The 20,494-nt window shown below is 49.5% G+C and overlaps 5 protein-coding genes across 5 annotated transcripts; 3 read left to right on the forward strand and 2 right to left on the reverse strand.

The window, feature by feature from the left end:
* Positions 1-1,142: 1,142 nt before the first annotated feature.
* On the reverse strand, positions 1,143-2,506 carry FTJAE_2952 (YHM1 (mitochondrial carrier); the record flags this gene model as incomplete). Its single annotated transcript, XM_037349198.1, has 7 exons — positions 1,143-1,229; positions 1,341-1,595; positions 1,648-1,825; positions 1,880-2,127; positions 2,191-2,232; positions 2,306-2,367; positions 2,443-2,506. The coding sequence occupies 7 exons, from the start codon at positions 2,504-2,506 to the stop codon at positions 1,143-1,145; spliced, it is 936 nt and encodes a 311-aa protein (XP_037209866.1).
* A 1,073-nt stretch (positions 2,507-3,579) lies between these two features.
* Positions 3,580-5,666, reverse strand: FTJAE_2953 (DNA-directed RNA polymerase III subunit RPC3; the record flags this gene model as incomplete). The annotated part of the gene is made up of 4 exons (XM_037349199.1): positions 3,580-4,704; positions 4,756-5,460; positions 5,534-5,617; positions 5,658-5,666. 4 exons carry the CDS (start codon positions 5,664-5,666, stop codon positions 3,580-3,582), a joined length of 1,923 nt encoding a protein of 640 aa, XP_037209867.1.
* Positions 5,667-6,265: 599 nt separating this feature from the next.
* FTJAE_2954 (ubiquinol-cytochrome c reductase core subunit 2) lies at positions 6,266-7,812 on the forward strand (the record flags this gene model as incomplete). The annotated part of the gene is made up of 4 exons (XM_037349200.1): positions 6,266-6,514; positions 6,577-6,751; positions 6,814-7,658; positions 7,717-7,812. The coding sequence occupies 4 exons, from the start codon at positions 6,266-6,268 to the stop codon at positions 7,810-7,812; spliced, it is 1,365 nt and encodes a 454-aa protein (XP_037209868.1).
* A 2,328-nt stretch (positions 7,813-10,140) lies between these two features.
* On the forward strand, positions 10,141-13,051 carry FTJAE_2955 (PBP1-Pab1p interacting; the record flags this gene model as incomplete). Its single annotated transcript, XM_037349201.1, has 4 exons — positions 10,141-10,198; positions 10,251-10,617; positions 10,674-12,784; positions 12,846-13,051. 4 exons carry the CDS (start codon positions 10,141-10,143, stop codon positions 13,049-13,051), a joined length of 2,742 nt encoding a protein of 913 aa, XP_037209869.1.
* Positions 13,052-18,328: 5,277 nt separating this feature from the next.
* Positions 18,329-19,627, forward strand: FTJAE_2956 (spore coat SP96 precursor; the record flags this gene model as incomplete). The annotated part of the gene is made up of 1 exon (XM_037349202.1): positions 18,329-19,627. One exon carries the CDS (start codon positions 18,329-18,331, stop codon positions 19,625-19,627), a length of 1,299 nt encoding a protein of 432 aa, XP_037209870.1.
* Positions 19,628-20,494: the final 867 nt, after the last annotated feature.

Raw genomic sequence — 20,494 nt, forward strand, 5'->3', positions numbered from 1 at the left:
TCCCCGTCGTAAGAACTGTCTCGCTCCGAAGAAGACATGTCTGTCCTGGTTCCTTGGAAACAAGTAATGGTATGTGAGAAGTGTGTTGGTCTCAACGGCAAGAATGCGGACGGCGCCGCAGCCACGGTATTTACAAGAGAGCAAACAAAAGTCGGTGGGGATTGAGGAATGCGGTGTAAGTATCTGAATATATTCGTTGCAACTAACAAGCAGGAAAGCAGGTAGTATAACAAACAATTCAAGGGGGTATCAGATACAAGAGGATGATGAAATTGGAGGGGATGAAGTTAGAGCATCAAAGCTGGTTGCATTGTTTAATTCAGATGGCGTTGGGAGAAGCTATAACTCAATCTTTGGCTGTCCGTTGCGTAACCGCAACCTGGTTTATTTTTTGTTTCGGGCTTGGTTGGTTGCCGAGCAACCTCCCGCACTGATAGTCAACTCGACCTTAGGCTGTCCTTGTACCGCACCCCCGGTTGACATTGGCAAATCACAAGCTCACAACAGAGCAGATCACACCACGAATTGAGGGCCTTTGGACCGCCCTGTGAAGAGGGGCCTATGAAATACATCATTGTGGAATTTGACAGGGATCATGGCCTTGCTCGCGGCTGCATCGAGCAAATCTAAACAAAGTAACTGTGCCTACCGCTCTGATGCCCTGGTAGATAGGTGACGTTGAGAGTAAGCAAGTCCAGCACCATCACATTACGCCTTTCAATAAGGTATGACCCAAGCCCCAAAGAAAACTTCAGATCTTAGAAGACGATGGCCAAACGAAACCATTCAAGCTTACCTCAAGCCCACGCTGGCTTACCTATATGGTTTTGTCGCCTAAGCCTTGAATTTTGTTCCGTCCCACAGGCGTCTCCAGATTAGAACGGATGGCATTTATCAAATCAAATCGCTTTATTTATACAGAGTTGAGTGTCACCCCACTGCTTCACTAACAGATTACCTCGCTTCCAAGCGAAGCCGATCCTCTCATATCGGCGCAGCGGCGTGTCTATCGTAGCAAACCTAATAACCTGATCCGTCTAAACTCCCATTTAAGCTGTCTTCGTCATCAGCGTCCAGATAGTACCTATCTAGATTCGTATGTCTATCTTTAACATGAATTCAAATATTGCATAATTTCATCTCTACTTCTTGAATGCAATGTCAAAGGCAGGAATCAACGTCTGGGCAAGCCAGAATGAGAAAACCAACTTGGGACCAGTCATGAGCAGCTGCAGGGCGGTATAAGTTAGCGTCGAGAAGTTCTTGAGTGGGGACGGGAGTTGATCGGGAGCTGGCGGGCCGTAGAAAGACGGCTATCACTTCTATGATGGTGAACGTACCTTAGGGACAAGTCCTTTGAAGAAAGCTCCGGGGCCCTCATTCTTGGCCATATTGGAGAGAATTCGGAAGCCACTCTCAGGGTTGTCGAAGTTTCGGTTCTGGATACGGGTCTTGATCACGTCAAGGGGAGCAGAGACAACGAGAGAAGCGGAAGCACCAGCAATAGAAGCAATAAAGTTCTGGAACCAGCTGGCCTTGTTGTAATCCTCAAGATGGAAAATATACTCCTTGGCAAAAGCAGATCCACCAAACAGCTACACTAAATCAGTCTTCTGAATCAACTCAAGGAGAAGAGGCCACACATACAGCGAAAGACCCAGGGGCGTTACGAGCAGCTGTCCAGCCCCAGCCACGGTACAGGCCGAAACCCTCATCGGCAACGATCTTGAGGACGCCACGGCCACGGAAAGCCTCGGGGTTTGTCTGGCGTTTGATCTTGAGGACGTCAAGAGGTAGGAGAACGATCTCACCAATACCGATCAGACTATGGGGCACATTAGGTCAAGCTTCTCAACAAACAGAGGTCTTCATGTCCTACCTTCCAGCAGTAGAGTGCATGATGGCTTTTCCGGTCTTCTTGCCGAAGGCGTTCTCGAAGTCTGCTCCATAGTGCTTGGAGAGGTAATCACGAGCAACAGGCTGGCCACCATACTTGTATACACGCTGGAGGACCTTGTAACCGGCGGCATATCCCAGTCCAGGGAAGAGGGAAACGAATTTTCGTCCGAAGGGAGCGGTGGCCTTGTCCTTGAAGATAACCTTGTTCAACTCGCTGGCGCCGGATATCTACAAGCCCAAGCTGTCAATATATTGTCCAATGGCATGCATCGAGAGAGGCAATTCGCTTACACGGGTCTGGTTGCTCATCAACCGCTTCGCAATGGTGTCGACCTTGTGGAGGGGTTAGTGAACAGCTCCAACATTTGTCACAGTGTTTGTGCTCAAGAAAGGTGGGGTTCCGTACAGGATGGAAGACGGCCAACTCAGCAATACCAGCGGAACCTGTCAAGATCTTGTCAGCTCGAACTAGAGATATCGATTGCAGGAACCCGTAAAGCAATAGCATGGACTCTCGCCTGCTTCAATTGGAGTGAAACGTACCGGAGCCGAGGACACGAGCCAGGCCAGACTCCTTCTCGCGACCAGCAGCGACGGGGGGAGACATCTTGATGGGACAGAGTAATAGAAATCAGATCAGGCCGCTTCTTTGTCAGTATTTCCCAAGACTTTTCAAGAAACTTGGAAAATGGAATCGTGAGCTTGTCGCAAGAGCAAGAGTTCGGGTATAAGACTCAAGAGCTGGCTGCTTGGGAAATTTTTCCTGTCGCCCAATGCACTTATCTCTTTTTAGTTCCTAGGAATCCCCTGGTCCTTGCTAAATCCCTGGCGTATTTGCGGTTGTATGTACTCCGGACCGACGTCGGAGAATCGTGGAGCTTTTATTTAGTAGGTAGCTACCTACCTATCCGTCCAGCGGTCTACGGAGTACGGGTTTCACTAGGATTTTTCTCTGTTGTGATTTGAGAGAGACTCCACTCTTGAATCCCGACCCTCGACAGCGGCAAAGCATGCATGATCCATAGTTTATTATACAAGCCACTAACAAATAATCACGGTACCCTATAGCCGCGATGGTTCCTCTATAACCGTCTTCATCTAATAAACCCAGGAAAACTTAAAATGTTCATATTTATCGCGAAAGTAACGCCATGATAGCCGGATACTGCCGTTCCCGGAGACCGAGAGCTCTATATTCTAGCCTTAAAGTCATAGTCTCAAGTAACGAAAGAAACTAGGTACGAAGGCAAAGTGATGCAGAAATTGGAGTACGGGCCTTCTTACATTACAAGAACTAACATAAAGTTCCCCTGTCAGCAAATACGCATTACCAGGTAGAGAGGCCAGCCTACAGGTTAGCGATATCTTACTGACCATATGAACATGCATGCTTTCTGATGGCCATCACACACACAACACTGAAGTCTTACCTTCAACAACAAACCAAACGGTCACGAAGTCACGAAGCAAAGGCGAGAAAAATGTCAAAAGAAAAGAGAAGAAAAAATGCGATTCAAAGCGTTCTTTTCGTGAGTTGCTGTCTAAAATATGGATGCAGAGATGATATGAGGCCAAACCGTACCCAACGTCAGTACCTGATACCCAGGCCAACCGCCAATTCCGAGCGAGGTTCGAGCTGATGAAGATATATACACGCATTGGCGTCTCCTTCTACACTCCTCAATAATCACGAAGCACAGATACCAACTCATCTAGCCTCATGACTTGACCGAGAAGCTTGTCCTGCACTCCCAGATGCCTGTTGTATTTGTTGTAATGCTCTGTGGTCATGACCTCCTCTTCTTTGCCTTGCACGTCCTTCCTCTCAACAAACGAAAGAATGTTTCGTTCCTTGTGGCGCTCCACCTCTAAGGTTTGAAGGCATCGGAGCATAGCCTTGTAAATGTCATCCAGTGCCTGTGTTTGGGTTCGCTCTTTGTCAAAATACCAAAAGAAGAGCGTTCGATTGGCAAGTCGGCTGCTATCTTTGGGCACTTCTTGAACATCCACTATACCTGCCATCTGCATCGCGAGCATTTTGCCTTGCACGTCACCCTTCTTCATGAGCGCGGCGGCTGGAAGCATTTTCTCGTCAAGCTTGCCCTTCTCTCGAAGAATGCGGGTCAAGCGTAGACCATGGCGACCGTGGGATTGTTCAATAATAGCGTCCAGTTCGATTTCCCGCAGCTTGCCTACGAGGCGACCAAAGTCCACTGTCCATTGCCCGCGGCCGTACATCCCACAGTGACGGATGAACGGATACTTGCTTTCCGCGAGGAGAAGAAGATGACGGCGCATCTGGGAGATTCGGGTCTCGTTTCCATTCGTAGTATCTTCGAATCTTACTCTGTTTTCTTGTTCCCCATTAGCTGTACCCTCATGGTTATCGTCAGCCCATTCATCAACTTCATCATCAACGTCAAACGCCTTTCTTCGACCGGGAGGACCGGCATCTGAATCGTCAGAATCGTCGTCTGACTCCGGCGCTGTTTCCCTGATCCGTTCAGCACTCTGTGAGTCAATTTTTTCTCTTGGAGTTTTGCCAATCCCATTTTGGACGTTGATATTTTCGTCCAGGTGCTCAAATATGTCGATAGTTGTCACAGCTGGTTGTTGTCCAGGAGTCACTTCATCGAGTAGCGGGTCAGACTGGCACCTTGAGAAATCTGAAGTTAAGAGATCGAGCACTGTGCGGTAAACTTCACCAGTGACTTCCCCAAGCATTTCTGTTGCGAGTTCTGCAAGTCTCTGGTTCCGCAGCTCAACCAAGCATCTTTCATAGTTTATCTTGATCACCACATTGGGCTGTGGAATGTCAGTCGGGAAATCAAATCGTAAATAATTTGACGTTCTTACGTTCAGTTTTGGAGCATCGTATGCATGACCATTTTGTGTTGCTCCATTAACAAGTTTCCGTCTCTTTGGCTTGTGACCCCCGCTCATGTCAAGCTGACGCTTCAAAGTCTTGGACTGGTCTCTATATGTTCTAGAGCGTTCGATGACCTCGCGTTGAGCCTCGATCTTTCCTTTGGTGACCTTTTCGCCTGGTCGAGGTTTGGTGACTTCGTCTTCGATCTCACGATAGACATCCTTAGGGTTCCGGAAGCTTTCGGGCCGAACAGTCTCGACGATTTCTGCTCGAATCAGGCGAACAAGGACAGAGTTCAGGTGACTTTCTGACTCGATGAGGCCATCGTGGGTTTTATGTTCACCGTTAGCATGTCCATTGAGCTTAGGCGCCCTCGACCCGAAAGCTTGAGAAAGATCGGCGATTCGGGCGTGACCCAGTTGCATCAAAGTCTGGGCGAGTTCCCGCTCCGCGATGCCGTATTGATTCTCAATCGCATTTAAGATCTTCCCCGATCGTACAAGGTTGTAACAGGCATCAGCATCGGCTTGGTAGTACGTGATGTCGGTATTAGCGTCTGTGTGGTGGTAAAGAAGATTTTGCTGTATCAGAACAGCGATGCCATTTCGCAAGTATCGCGGCGTGAGAGATGTGTGTTGGACCAGTTGCGCAATGGTCGACCGGCCTTTTATGAGCAGTGCATTCAAGATTCGCTGTTTGCGACGAGCAAGTCAGCCCCACAACCTCACTTGTACCCAGACAACTACGGCATAAAACATTACGTACCGAAGGAAGTTCGCCATGAAGATCATTGACTAGGAGAGCACAAAGCTCAGCGGCATGTTTTGTCTGCCGTGAAGGGGCTGTCAGCTGGTATATCTTAAATGGTAGTCGAGCTGCTTCGACTCACAACGAGCATTGCTTGCTCCTAGAGATCCTCTCACTATCTCTAGAGCTTCACACTTGCTACCGGAACGTCATTGATTGACACAAAATTATAAAAGAAGAATCGAGAGCCTGAGAAGAATAAATCGAGATTTTCGTTTCCAGCAATGCTAGCTGTAAGGTTAAAGGGTGGAAAAGCAGACAAGATAGCAAGAAGGCTGGGATGCTTTTTTTTTTCTCCGGCGCAAATGCTAATGGATCGTTAATAAGTCAATTTTTGCCTGCAACTCTGATTGCTGTAAGTCAGCTGCTGGTAGGCCTGTCCTCACAATAGGTGGGGTTCAAAACTTCAATGCTGGGTACGACGGAGTAAGGTACTACCTACTAACATACCTTAGTACCTTAGTACGTAGTATTGATTCTTTCCCTAGCGCCAATGTCGCTGAAGTCGCACTGAGGAGCCAATGCCGCGGATGGAAATCTGGCTGACCTGGACAATCACGTGACATTCTCACTCGTCCCGTAGCCCGAAAATTAGACGGGACCTTTTCGACGAGGCACTTCTCTTGGAGATCAATTGCTTCACCTAGACGGCCGAAGGATCGCCAATTGCCTACGCCATCACCCGCGAATATGATCTCGAGATCGTCCCTTGCGCGAACTGCGCAGCAGGCTGCCCGCCAGGCCTGCCGCGTCCAACGACGTACCTACGCCGCTGCTGCTTCGACCGGATCATACGAGACCTCAGATGTGACTGGCCTCAAGGTCGCCTCGCGGGATGCTCACGGCCCTACTACTACGCTCGCTGTGGTGGCCAAGGCCGGTACTCGCTACCAACCTCTTCCTGGCCTTTCTGTTGGCCTTGCCGAATTTGCCTTCAAGGTGAGAGACGAGAGCATCGAGTGGAAATCAAGGACTTGAGCTAATTTGCTGGCTCTATGTAGAACACCCAGCGACGATCTGCTCTTCGCATTACTCGCGAGTCTGAGCTTCTTGGTGGCCAATTGGCTTCCTCTCACTCTAGGGAGGCTGTTGTTGTCGAAGCTAGCTTTCTCCGCGAGGATCTGCCTTACTTTACCGAGCTCCTCGCTGAGGTCATCTCTCTGACCAAGTATACCAGTGAGTAAACATTCAACCGTACACTACATACACATCCGGGCTATACTAATGAGGATCGCTAGCTCACGAGTTCCACGAGGATGTTGAGCGTGTTCTCCACGCCAAGCAGGCTGTCCTCAACGCCGACGTCGCCGCCACTGCTCTCGACAACGCCCACGCTATCGCCTTCCACACTGGTCTCGGCTCCTCCCTCCTCCCCAGCTCCTCCACTCCTTACCAGAAGTACTTGAACGAGGAGTACATTGCTAGCTACGCCGACGTTGCTTACGCTAAGCCCAACATTGCTCTCATTGCCGACGGTGCCTCTCCCGATTCTCTCTCCAAGTGGGTTGGCCAGTTCTTCAAGGACGTGCCTTCTGCCCCTCGAAGTGGCCAAACTCTCAAGACGGACGCCACCAAGTACTTTGGTGGTGAGCAACGAACAAGCTCTAGTGCTGGCAACTCTATTGTCATTGCTTTCCCCGGCTCTGGTTACGACTCTACCAAGCCCGAGCACGCTGTGCTGGCTACTCTCCTCGGTGGTCAGTCCACCATCAAGTGGGCTCCTGGCTTTAGCCTCCTGGCCAAGGCCACTGCTGGTACCTCCGGTCTTACTGTCAACACCTCCAACCTAACCTATTCCGATGCTGGCCTTCTTACTGTTCAGCTCAGTGGTCCTGCTCCCTCTGTCCGCAAGGGTGCTGAGGAGACTGTTAAGGTGCTCAAGAGCATAGCAGATGGCCAAGCGAGCCAGGAGGACGTCAAAAAGGCCGCTGCCTACGCCAAGTTTAACCTTCTGAACCAGAACCAGCTCCGCCAACCCAGCATCGCCCTTGCTGGCTCTGCTATCGTCAATAGCGGCAAGTCTTACGACTCTGCTGCCATTGCCAAGGCCATCGATGGTGTCTCCGCTGAATCCATTAAAACTGTAAGAACTCACCCAAATTTTGTCAAATATTCCGTAAGACTAATACTTTCTCTTACAGGCTGCCAAGACTCTCCTTGAGGGCAAGGCCACCGTTTCAACTGTCGGTGATCTGTTCGTGCTGCCCTATGCCGAGGAGATTGGTCTGCGAGTATAAATGGAGGTCCAAGAGAGAAAAGAACTTGTACCAACAGTTTAGAAGTCATGTGGGAGAGGCTGACCTCTTTGTGAATATTTGTAGTAGAAATCCTTTGATCCATTATAGGCCCCTTTGTTCTCCACCATGAATTTTATGTTACATGAGCTTGGTGACGCATATCTCTCGCAAAGACAGATCGAGTCTGATCTGCTGTATTGCATTCAAAGGTAGCATCTTAACGGGTTGCTTTTGCCGATATACGCTTTGGTAAAAAGTTGCGGGGGCTCATTGTTAGCTTTACCAGTTCAACCCGTAGGTAAGGACCGCAATGCTGAAGATAAGAGACTAAACTCTGGGTCCGCGCCAGACATCCTGCCGTTGGAAACGCTCGTACCTATGCAACTCAGCGAAGCCAGAACCGGTCAGGTTACAGCCACTCATACGTTTGAAAACCAGTCATTGGCCCCAAACTTGCTGTCAGCATCGTATTCGTGGGTACACAAGTTGTACCACCAACACTGCGCCTACACCAACATAGCCCCTCTTGTATTGTGTTTGGCTACATAGTATGCATTGGAGCTCTGCATGTTTTCTGATGATACCTTAATGGAAGCTGAATATCACAGTAAGCGCTGAAGATTCAAGACCCATGCGGGTTATGCGCACTGATGTATCCCTACTGCATTCCCAGCAACGCCCACTTTTATAACAACAAGCGTGTACTCCGTAAGCTTTCATTCATACTTACCTTATGTATATGTCTGTACTACGACGCTACGTAGGAGAAGCACAATCCCAAGGACTAATTACCTGCTGGATAGCATGAAGAAAATGGAACCGGGGTAAGATCTAGATTGCTCATTGTTTCATTGCAACTCCGGGCGATTGTCCATGTTTTGATTTGTTCTCAATTGTTCAAGTTGACGATTGCTATACGACATGATGGATCATGCTTTAAAACATACCCGCATAACCTAGGTAAGTTATCAAGAGGATGGATGTCATGGAAAGGTTGGGTTTAGGGAAACCACTCACAAGACACCTTTCGAGAGCGATCCACAGTATTTTCAACTGTACAGGCATTCAGACACACGACACTGGCCAAGCACGACAATTAGAGGTTAAACAGGGGACCCAGTACCGGGAGGGAAAAGCCTTTCCGCGGCTGTGTCCCAGAACAAACTAAAAGAGAGGGTTCTACTCTGTAGTCCAGCAGAATAGCAACAGAGGAGACCCTTCGACCGTCCCGCCGTTAAGCATACTGCCGCTGTGACCTCCACTTACTGTGTTGTTCTGTCCTGTACTGTGCCGTCCCCTAGGTACCTTACCTACCAGGTAAGTAGACGTAGGTACCTCTCGGAGTAAAGGTCCAGTGCCCAAGCCTCAACCACCAATTCAACTCCCACCGAGACCTCGTCGCTCATCGTCTGGACTCTCCCTTCCAACCACGACTCAAACTCTCTTTTTGCGCATTCCGCTCCATGCTCTTAATGCCCATTGCAAGGCAATTTTTAACGATACGCGAGCTGGACGACGCTCTAGATCATTGTATCTGGATTTTTTCCCTTTCTCTATAGACCCGCGAGGTAAAACCACTCGAACCCCATCGTCTTTCACTTCTTCGCCCGTTTTCCTGACAGCGTTTTCGTTGGAGCCGCCTTTTCGCTTCTCCTCACACAACTGCTCGGCTTGGCTTCCCTACTATTTCTCCTCGCTCCCTCTATCTTTTATACTCCCAAGCACACAGCGCTCGCCGGAAATCTATCTAGTGGATCAGAAACGGCTCTACATATGAATGTATGCATACAGTTGCTAACCTTCGCAGCATTGAGTCAGAAGTGAGCCTTTCGCAAGTTTACTATAGCTTTGGCCTTGGCCCAGCAGACCCAGCCCAGCTCCATAAGGTAGCCATCGTATCGCCTGACTATTGCATTGATCCCCAAGCTGTCGCAAAGTAAGTCGTTGCATTATACCCATCTCCCCCCCTCTACCAAGTCGATTTGGTATTTCCCCTTATCGATCATCCCCAAACCCCACGATCTTGGTGTGGTCCACTGTCGTCATGTCATAGTAACAGGACTCGGCCTCTAATGATATACTGCTTATGTCTTTTCTCCCTGCCGTTTTCTTCTAAACAGAGAGACTTTACAGCTCTTGGGAGGCTAACATCTGCGTCTATTCAGAGTCACGAATTCGCTTCCCGTCCTTCTGCGACCCCAAACGAAATATCCACAATCACCCCACATCGTCACTTGGGTTTCTTTCTGGATACCTGAATGGTGGCCGAGCTTTGTTAAACTTGACTTTCTTTTAAGAATTTACATCACGACTGGAGCGTTCCTGAATATGCCCGTTCCGAAGAAGGATGGAATAGCTGGTGGGGGGTCTGGGGGCAAACAGAATGGTTTGTTTTTCAGTCTTTTCGAGCAAGAGCTATCTAATTCTGTGTGATATAGGAGGCCGGGCTGCATTCCGAACCGATACTGCCATCTCCAAAAATCGATTCGGTAACGAGCGGGTTCTTCAACCTTGGGTCCCCGATTCGAACGATTCTTTCAATGGTAGCCTTGAGAAGTCAAGCGGTAGCGGTAATTGGGACCAGTTCGCCGAGAACGAGAGGCTCTTTGGATTGAAAACCAATTACGATGAGAACTTCTACACTACCGCTATTGACAAAAACCACCCAGAATACAGGGAGAGGATAGCTGCAGCAGATAGGAAGGCGCGCGAAATTGAACGCAGCGCGCCCACTACTGCTCACGTGGCTGAGGAACGTATCATGGACTACGTCGGCGGAGATGATGGGGGTGATGAAGAGGACAAGTACCTATCCATTTCCCAGCCATTTCTTCGTGTGGCTAACCATAATTCTCCTACAGATACAGCGGTGTTCGGCGTCAAGACTTCCCGCCTCTGTCTGCTGGCCGTGAGAACAAGTACACTCCACCAGCCAAGCGGGCACCCGCGGCTCAATCTAGTGTCAAAGGTGCCCCTATTGACCCTGCAATCATTTCTTCCCAGATCAAAGCACCGCCCAAGAAACAGGCTCTGTCAGCCTCTGAGGAGTCCAAGGCTCAGTCCTCCGACGCTATCAAGAACGGATCAATGCCGAAAACCGATGCGCTGAAGGCTCCGACAGAAGTCAAGGTCACAGAGCCCTCGATCAATGAATCAAAGCCTGCTAATGGAAAGGGAGCCGAGACCAAGTCAAGCGATACCGCCAAAGCTGCCCCGGCTCCTGGAAGTCAGGCTGCTCCTACTCCTAGTGCTACCTCCACAGTTGAACACGATGTGTTGAAGGAATTCAAAACATTTGCTAGCCAGCAACGACAGAACGCCGAGAAGGCTAGAAGCAACAAAGCCAAGCAGGACAAGGAGGTCAAGTTGACAGAGTTGAAGAAGTTTGCCAACTCTTTCAAACTCTCAACCCCAGTCCCTACAGATCTAGTCTCCATCATAGCCAAGGACCCCCTCAAGCAACAAGAAATCCAAGCTAAGGCTATCAAAAATGCCGAGGAGGTGGCCAAGGCCAAGGCTACTGCCGTGACTAAGGAGAAGGTTGTTCCATCAAAAGACTCACAGGCTAAAGTGTCTGGTCAAGGTGCCGCGGCTGGTGCATCTGCTCCTCCCAGTGATACCCGAGCAGCCCGTGGTCCTGCTGGTGCTCAGCCTACACCTGCAGCCGGGGGACAACCTCGCCATCCTGGTGCTCGCCAACAGTATGCTCAGCAGCCCTATCATGGGCAGCAGTATCGAAACAACCGTCCCCATGTGCCTCCACAACAACAAACTGGCACTCTGGCCCAACGATTACGCAATGTTGAGCAACAAAAATACTCTCAGCCTCCTGCAGCCCATCAGGGACATACTCCCAGTCAGGAAACCCGTGCTCCTCCAACAGGACCAGCTAGCGGTGTCGAAGCTGGCTATAACCGACGCCTCAGCGGCAACCCCAGCCATATGGGTGCAAAGCTGAACCCGAATAGCCACGAATTTAGGCCCAGCCCGTTCGCGGCTGCCTTCAATCCCAATAGCCACGCCAGTGCAACCTCGAGTCCTCGATCTACTGCTAACAATGTTGATGCCCCAGCAAGCAGTGGCGTTTCCGATGGTCAGCTCATCCGTCGTAAGACAAAGGCCATTGATGTCAAGAAATGTTATATACTGTCTCATATCCAGACCTTGACACCTCCTCAGGGGAGAAACTGGGACGAAAACGCCGGCCTGCGCCCATCCTTCGATACACTACCTACCTGGCGGCAGCTCCAAGATAATGAGAAGCCTGAATCAACGATGCATTTGACTTACAAAGAATACTTCGAACGCCAGCCATTTGGCGGCCCTGCGTTGGCTACCCCGAACCCTCAACATGTTGTCCCTCAAATTCCACACCAACATCAACTACCATTCCACCTCCAGCAAGGCGCGAACATGGCTCCTAGGGGCTCGCCTCATATGCCCCCTATGCAGATGCACACGCCTCAGCATGGTCATGTTCCCCATCCGCCATATGGAAACGACGACCACCGCATGATGCACTCAAACTCAGCTCAGTCTTTTGCTTCACCCCGCCTCGGCAACGTGCCTGTAGCCTACAATTCTCCGCAAGTACCGTACAACCAGGCAGTCTTCATGGGACCAGGCACGCCTCAGATGAATCAGTTCCGCAATTTCTCTAACAATCATCAATACATGAGTCCTCAGCAAGGTCAGATGGGTGGCCCATTGATGATGCCGCAACAATTTATCCCTGGACCTCAAGGAATGGTTCCTGGCCCACAGATGATGTATCCTGGAGGACACCCGCAATTCATGCCTCCTTCTGGACCTCAGCCAGTCCCTGGTGTCAATGGCTACCCCAGCCCTGGTCGTCCCGCGGCGCCGATGATGGCGCACCAGGGGTCACAACAAGGCCAGCCCATGTATGGAATGAGCCCAAACGTGCAGTACAACCAGCCTGTTTTTAACCCAGGCCAGCAAGGCGGTCCAAGTAAGTCATACTGACCCCCATCGCCATGCAGAGCATTAACAAGCGGCTAACGCCAGTGTAGTGAGGGGCGGTTATAGTAGCCCTGTGCCTCAGCACTTTGGCACCAGTCCACAGCAGGGCCACCAGTATGGCGGGCAGCACCGAGGCGGCAATGCCTATGGCAAAGGATATGGCGGTCAAGGAACGCACCAGACCCCCCAAGCTAACCACGCTGTGCCTGCCACCAGCCATCCTCGACCTTCGGAGGCTTCAGAAGAAGCCAAATAAAGTCTCAAACTCAGCATTGGGTTTCTTCTTCGCCTTCACATAAAATAAAGTGCTGCACTTAGCACGGCCTTTCTGGGCGGCAGCCTCACCGAGATTGACCTCAACGCACTTTTCTCGGAGTCTGAGCTCTGTCAAGATAACAGTGTGTGTGCCATTGCATACAAGCTTCAATATAGGAACGACAGAGCTTAGATGAGAGGGGGCCTAAGCCTCGGATGGCCTAAGTATCTGTCTGGGCTAGCAAATACGTCATTCGGTTGACGGACGGTGCAACTCGATGGATGGTGTCAACTATGGAAGGGATGAAACTACATTGATATTGTACATCTACTATCACATTGACTAGATGGCAATGGGGTTGGCAATGATGTTTGGTTGTACTTTGGCAACAATGGACAAATGGGGCGTCGGAATATCCGCCTCTGTTCTCCGTGCTTCCTCGAGCGGACAAGCATCGAGAAGGCGTGGTCGGACAGGCTAGGCCGGTAGCCTAGTAAACTTGGGTGCGGGGACACCAACAGCAAACATCTAGACTAGCAACTTTCGAAGCCCGAGGTGATCTGAGCGGTGGTGCCTAGGTGTGGATTTCTGTCGCCTAGGTAATAGCGGACGTTTAGTAGGGGACTGACTTGGTGCACATCCAGTGGCAGACCCCAGAGCTAAGTGCAATGCCACCATTGAGAATGTCACCGTGGTTTCTAAATAGTTAAGCCTTAAAATCTTTGACAGTATTTGCTAAAGGTAGCGACAAGTGGGGCAGTTAAGGAATCAGAGTCGTCTGGTTGTGAGGAAAGGGGTTGAGCAGTCGAGTTGACAAGATCAAGCGACGCGACACAAAGGCACTCGCCTATCAACCATTGTCTTACCATTTACAACGTAGCACAAGTAGTCATATGGTAAAAGAGACAAAGGACTATGCCCATGTTAGTTTCGCCTGTACAAGCAGCTTTAAATATGTGTGCGATAGTGACTGTATATCTACCCACCAAGCTGGACATTACAAACTGCAATTGTAGAGGGTTACTTTGTATGCTAGCTGTTGAACGACGTCTTAATTGCATTGAATCTTAAGGACCATTGCTATTGAATAATATATGCGATGGCAGTGCATGAGGTATGACTACTTATGTACTTGGTGCGTTGGCATTGGCAATCATGAGGTTCCAGTATCGCAGCTTGTCAGTGGCCAAGACGAGGTGGGATATGCAGTAAAGGTGCCTACCTGCTTTATCAAGGTAATTAAGGTAAGGTAGTAGGTGCGAGGAGGCAGTGAAGGGTGAGGTAAGTACAGTAGGTAGGCACTTCCAATACCTTGGCTATTTACAGTTCATGAACATGATATTACAGTTCTCACATGCATACACGCGCGGCTGGGCTAGTGGGAACTCATGCCATTCGTCACCCTGGCGACTTTTCAAACACAAGAGGGGCATGTTAACACAGGGGGCAAAGCTCATGGCTGAACATTTCCGGACAACGCCGATGTATGATAAGTAATTACCAAGATCAGCGAGAGGAGGAACACGTCAAGACATCCCAAATATTACCTGAGTGAGAGAAGAATACCCATCTAACACAGATGACAGCCGATGATTTTAACGTCCCATCTCGCAGTTGACTTTGTATATGCTTGAGAGTAAAGGCCTTGAATACTAAACTTACGTCCCGGTCATTTTGGGCTGTTACCTTAGGGCTACAGCAATACCTGTGGCAGAATGAAGTACCTAATTACTAACAGAAGGTACTAGCTTGATAGTGGCCCAGATCTATCTCGCCGAGATGTGAAAGTGGCTTATCAAACAAATGGCTTGGTCACTAGTGTACCTGTCAGGCTTTCTTGAGCTTCCTTCTCTTTTATTTCCGCCTTCTATTTAGAGTTTATCTCTATTATTCCAAACGCTATGGCCAGTGACCGACCAGTGGCCGCAACGTTGCATTTCCATCCTCCCCTGTCTCAAGCACGGTTAAGGCGTCAAGGGATCTTATTCAACTGTCCATTCAACCGTTGAATGCATGGAAATGTGGACCTCCCAGTAGACGATCATCAGCAACGCCTTACCAGGAATAAAATCGGCTCACCTGGCTAACAAGAAAAGACTCGAATCGCTAGGAATTATTATGCTTCAATACCGGGTTTCCGAGTCACACCCCCGCAATTCATGAGCACAGCGCATATTCATGGGACGAAGTGATGTGGTGCGTTGATGCACTTGAGACTACCTAGCTTAGATGATTGATTGAGTTGGATTGGCAAGAAGAGCATCTAGTGTCAACAATATTCGCTGGTAACCTACGTAGGGTAGATGAAGATTATTGAATTGCTTGACGGTTGGACTTCATTTACCTCGGGCGTAACCCAACGGAACATTCATGATATTGAATCACAATTCGAGGACGGCTACGCCGCTCTCGTTCTCCCAATACTCCCTGTCATCTCGCATTAAACAGATTGTTGTGTAATTACATTGAGATCACTTGTCATCCAGTGTCTTGAATCGCTTATGCCAAGCATAGTCGGCACTTCAAATAATGTCTCACGTGCTCTAAGTACCCAAAGATATGTGGTTTTAGACCCTTGGGACCGATTACCTAGGTAGAAATGGAGATGAATGGGGCCATCGCTATTACAGAATTTCACGTGAAGTCATATCAGATTTGATCTGACCTGCTCGAATCGCGATAACGCAAGTTTCGGGTTTATGATCTTTGACAGGTTTAAATTGCTCTATTACGTGAATTTACTTATGAATTTTCACGAGCGTCCCTAATAGGCAAGTCATTAGTAGCAACTGACCCTTTTAACAATCGCAAATCTTAGAAGCATGATGTTATTTGGGTTTTGCTTCAGCTAGAAGAAAGGCGAATTTCAAGTATCATCGTTACCCGATCTGGCTCCCCTGAAGCCATTGCAGATAGCGCGTTTCACTCAGGTACCAGCCCAATCAATGCATTTCTAGGCCGCGGGTGGCTTTCAAAGCGACAGGGTAGGGTTTAGTATATGATTGGCTGGGGCAACCCTACACCGTCACATAGGCTTGCTTCATCCTTTGATCCTTGTTTTTTTGCCCTTTGACGAAACAAGAGGTGCGGAACTCGGGCCTTTAACCAAAGTGAAAGGTGAACCAATCCTTGCGATTTGAGGACTTGCACCCGTGACAGAGTATGCCTCTAGTGTACATAGACACGCTGAAAGGATGACATTCGTTCTATCTGTAGGCGAGACGGGTATTCCGATGAAGGTGGGCATAAAGAAGGATCGAAACAACAGGGAACGCGAATATAGAAAGGCCAATATTGGGTGGCAGCGAAGGCGAGAAATAAACGGGCCGTGTCAGGTCTCACATCATGTAGCCCGGCGCATGGCAGGCAAACACGGCATAAGAGATCTACGAAGCAAGCAGCACATGCAAGAGTGCCATTGTTGAAGACGAGGGCTGTGCTACGAGATGAAAAGCAGACGTTTAATTAGAGCACATGATGAATTCATAGAGAAAGTAAGAACGTTTAATAAAAGCGAAAGAAGAAAAGAGCTAGACCAACAACTCGTGTATCAGGTGTCGCTTGTCCCTTGTCCAGTAGATGCCTGTCTAAACGCCTGAGAGGCTTAGTTAGAGATTTTCAATTAAGTACTCCGTATCTAGCATGATAATCGAAGAGTCTGTGCTGCGAGAGCCAGGGAATGTGGGGAAGAGATCGGTTTCAAATCCTTGGCCTGGCGCCTCTGTCCAGGGGTGCCACTTTTCTTTTCAACATCAACGCTTCCATTCTCCGACGGAGGTAGGTACACAGAGAACAATGGCATGAGATCCATGTAACGAACGATAGCGATAGAAGAAAATAGAAATGATTCATGGGTATTGGGTATCAGAAGTACCATGACGTGACTAGTGAATACGTGGGTAGGTATCCCAGTAGGTAGGAGAATCCTTTGCTTGCCATTAGGCGCCGGCTCTCAAGGGGGGTCTCCAGACACATGCGACATAGACGCCCACAGTCGAGACGCTTCCACCGCCAGTCGCTTCGCTCCCCGAAAATTGTTCCTGGTGAGTCAAGGGAATAACGTCGATCCTAAGGGACCCTCCCGCCTCTTGATGGCACTTACTTCCGGGCTGTGTAGTTGGGTGTGTTCATGCTCTGCGGAGTTGGAGGCCCTGGCTTTGCGAGTCTGCAAGGGGTGAAAATGAACAACGAGAGCGACTAATTCGCTGGACCTTTGCCGCGCTGCGATTCAGGACAGGGAATCGGGAGACCATTGGTATGAATTAGTTAGTCAACTACTGTCAGGGGTCCGTCCGCTTATTGACTCTGTGCTGTGATGTGCAGTGCAGTGCTATGTCTTGGCTCTAGAGGCAGCCGAAACGAAACGACTGAAACATTCTGACCTGCCAGACCTGGTGGGTAAAAGAAAGTGGTTATGATCGTACCGAGTACTACATAAGAAGGCCTCCCCAACCTCCAAAATCCGCTTTCCTTCTGTTCATCTGCAGGAGCACTCAGGATTCTATCTCTAGACGGTCCCTTTTTTGGCTTCTTTCTTCTTCTTCTTCTTCTTCTTCTTCTTCTTCTTTTTCTTCTTGACACTCCCTTGACGGGCTGGATACATTCCCTCACAATCAAGAAACTTCATCTTCACTTCTTCCACCCCAGTCTATCCTGTTTGTAAAGGACACTGGAATCTTTTTCTGAACGACAGCGTTCACCAACTCACCGACTGAACAACGTACAAGAACTCAACCCTTGTATCACCTGGAACCTCCCGTCCGACGCCGTCGACCTGTTCGAGAAAAAAACAAGATCGCTTAACCCATCTGTGCCCGCCACTGCTCGTCACTTCTAGCGTATCTACAGTCACTGTTGTTTTCTCTCTCTTCCATACAGTCACAAATATTATTCAGTTGGGATATTGTTGTCCCTCCTCACTTTCCTTGCTTAGGTAGCCAAAGCTGTTGTTCCATTACCCACAATACTTTTCGATTCACTGTTCAACCACGGAACAATAACGACTGCAACAGAACCCGCACCCGTGGTTCACCATTCATTATCAGCTCACTGAACAACGAGCCTGAAAGATCTCAAGGGATAAGCCAAGCTTCGATATAAAAACGCTTCAATCCTTTCAGAAATCTTTCATCCTGTAAGACTCATCACAAGGATTTACTCCAAGCAACCTCTGAGCAACACTCGACAATAACACAGTCGTGTCAACATCAACTTCTTTCCGAGATACCCTCACACACTACTTTCATTTCAAACCACACTTTTTTAAACCGCGACAAAATGCATTTCTCATCTGTCGCTACGTGCCTCGGTCTGGCTGGTCTAGCCCAGGCACATATGGAGATGATTTACCCTCCCCCCTTCAAGTCCAAATCCAACCCCAACGCTGGCAGCGATGTCGACTACAGTATGACCGCCCCTCTCGATGCAAGCGGCGCCAACTTTCCTTGCAAGGGCTACCACTCCCTCTTTGGTACTAAGGAGGGTGCCTCGGTCGCAGACTGGGCAGCCGGCGGTTCCTACAACATGAGCATCACCGGCGGTGCTAACCATGGTGGTGGCAGTTGCCAGGCTTCCCTTTCCTACGACAAAGGAAAGTCTTGGAAGGTCATCCACTCATACATTGGCAACTGTCCTGGTGCTGGTACCACCACCTTCGACTTCAAGGTCCCCAGCGACGCTCCATCCGGCGAGGCCATCTTTGCCTGGTCGTGGTTCAACCAGATCGGTAACCGTGAGATGTACATGAATTGCGCTGCCGTCACTATTGGTGGTGGCTCTGGCAAGCGAGCAGACGCCATGAGCAACCGCCCTGAGATGTTCGTTGCTAACGTCGGCAACGGTTGCACTACTGAGGAGTCGTCTGATCTCGAATTCCCCGACCCTGGTCCCGATGTGACCAACGACTCCCAGAAGACTGCTGGCCCCAAGGGTACTTGTGGTAAGGCAGGATCCGGCAGTGGTTCCGGCTCTGGTGGTGGTAACAGCGGTGCTGCCCCTAGCACTCCCGCTAACGGCAACAATGGTGCTGCTCCAAGTGCTGTCCCTACTCAGACTCAACCCGCTGCTCAACCTTCATCCCCTGCCGCTCAGCCATCAGCCCCAGCTGCCAGCGCCCCTTCAGCGTATGTACCCTCTCACTCTTCTATTGTTAATGCCCCTGACTCACAAATCCATAGTCCTGGTGGTGTTTTTGTCACTGTCTCTCAGCCTGCTGAGGCTACTGGTGCCCCTGCTTCTTCAGCTCCCGCCGCAACCAGCACTCTCTTGACCATGACCAAACCTGCTGCTGGAACTGGCGGTCAGCCTGTTCCTACCAGTGTCGGTAGCCCTGAGCCTGCCCCTACCACCCCCACAGCTCCTGGCTCTGGCTCCGGTTCTGAAGAGACTGCTGGTGCTGCATGCAGTGACGAGGGCGCCTGGAACTGCATTGGTGGAACCAAGTATCAGCGTTGCGCTTCCGGCCGCTGGTCTGTTGTTCAATCTATGGCCGCTGGTACAACCTGCTCTGGGAACAAGAGCTCGGCTATGGCCTTTGGTTTCGGTCGCCGACTCGCCATTCGAGGTCGCAAGGTCTAAGGCTATCTCGAAGTAGAGCTGAGCTGCAATTCGGAATATCAAGAGGAAGGCGAGCATCCTAGAGCAGCATATGCCTTGCCTGACGTTCTGGAACAGTAGATGGAAGGGTTTGGGAGTTTTTATCTTCATGTACAATAGGAATAGGAATCAGACTCATGGATCTTTCATTACAATTATTTCGACGTGACTGTAACTGTTGATTGTGAAACATGGCTCATCGCATGGAAGACTTGGTAAGGCAACATTAAATCATACAGCTTAATGCATTCTTTGTCAGGTACTTGGAGTAGTCCTACTCAGACTTGTGGGAAGGTAATTCCAGATAATACTACTAGATATGTAAGTGCAGAGAGCAATGATGATAAAACAGTAATGCTTTACTACCCTAGTCGAGTCCGGGACAGTCCATGCGTGTGCGTGTTGGGGTTTGTATGGACTTCGTCGGATGGAAAGAGGCCGCCTACGACACGTAAACATGAATGATTATTTGGAGATTAAAGACCACTTCTGATGTGTTGTGTTGTTGCGAGAGGAGGGGCTGTGATGCCTACGTACATGGGTATTAGGTGAAGCATACTATCCAGCATGTTGCCAAAAATAGCAACAGCCACAGACAGTGTGGGACGAACTTGTGTGAAAGGCTGTGGTTGGTTAGTTATGCAGTCTGACATTCCTCAAGCACCAAGACTGGACCTTATCAGACAGTATATATACAGTATTGAGAGAAGGCTTTTATAATCTGGGCTGCTGGTGTGGCTGTGCTTGGTCTCGTCAGAAGCCTAGTGGAGTCTTTTGGATGGTGAGATGAAGCTATTGGAAGTTCAGAAGTACATTTCTGACTAGATTAACCAGAGCCCAATAGCAGAA

Source organism: Fusarium tjaetaba, assembly GCF_013396195.1.
Source record: "Fusarium tjaetaba strain NRRL 66243 chromosome Unknown NRRL66243_c0000060, whole genome shotgun sequence".
Lineage (NCBI taxonomy): Eukaryota > Fungi > Ascomycota > Sordariomycetes > Hypocreales > Nectriaceae > Fusarium > Fusarium tjaetaba.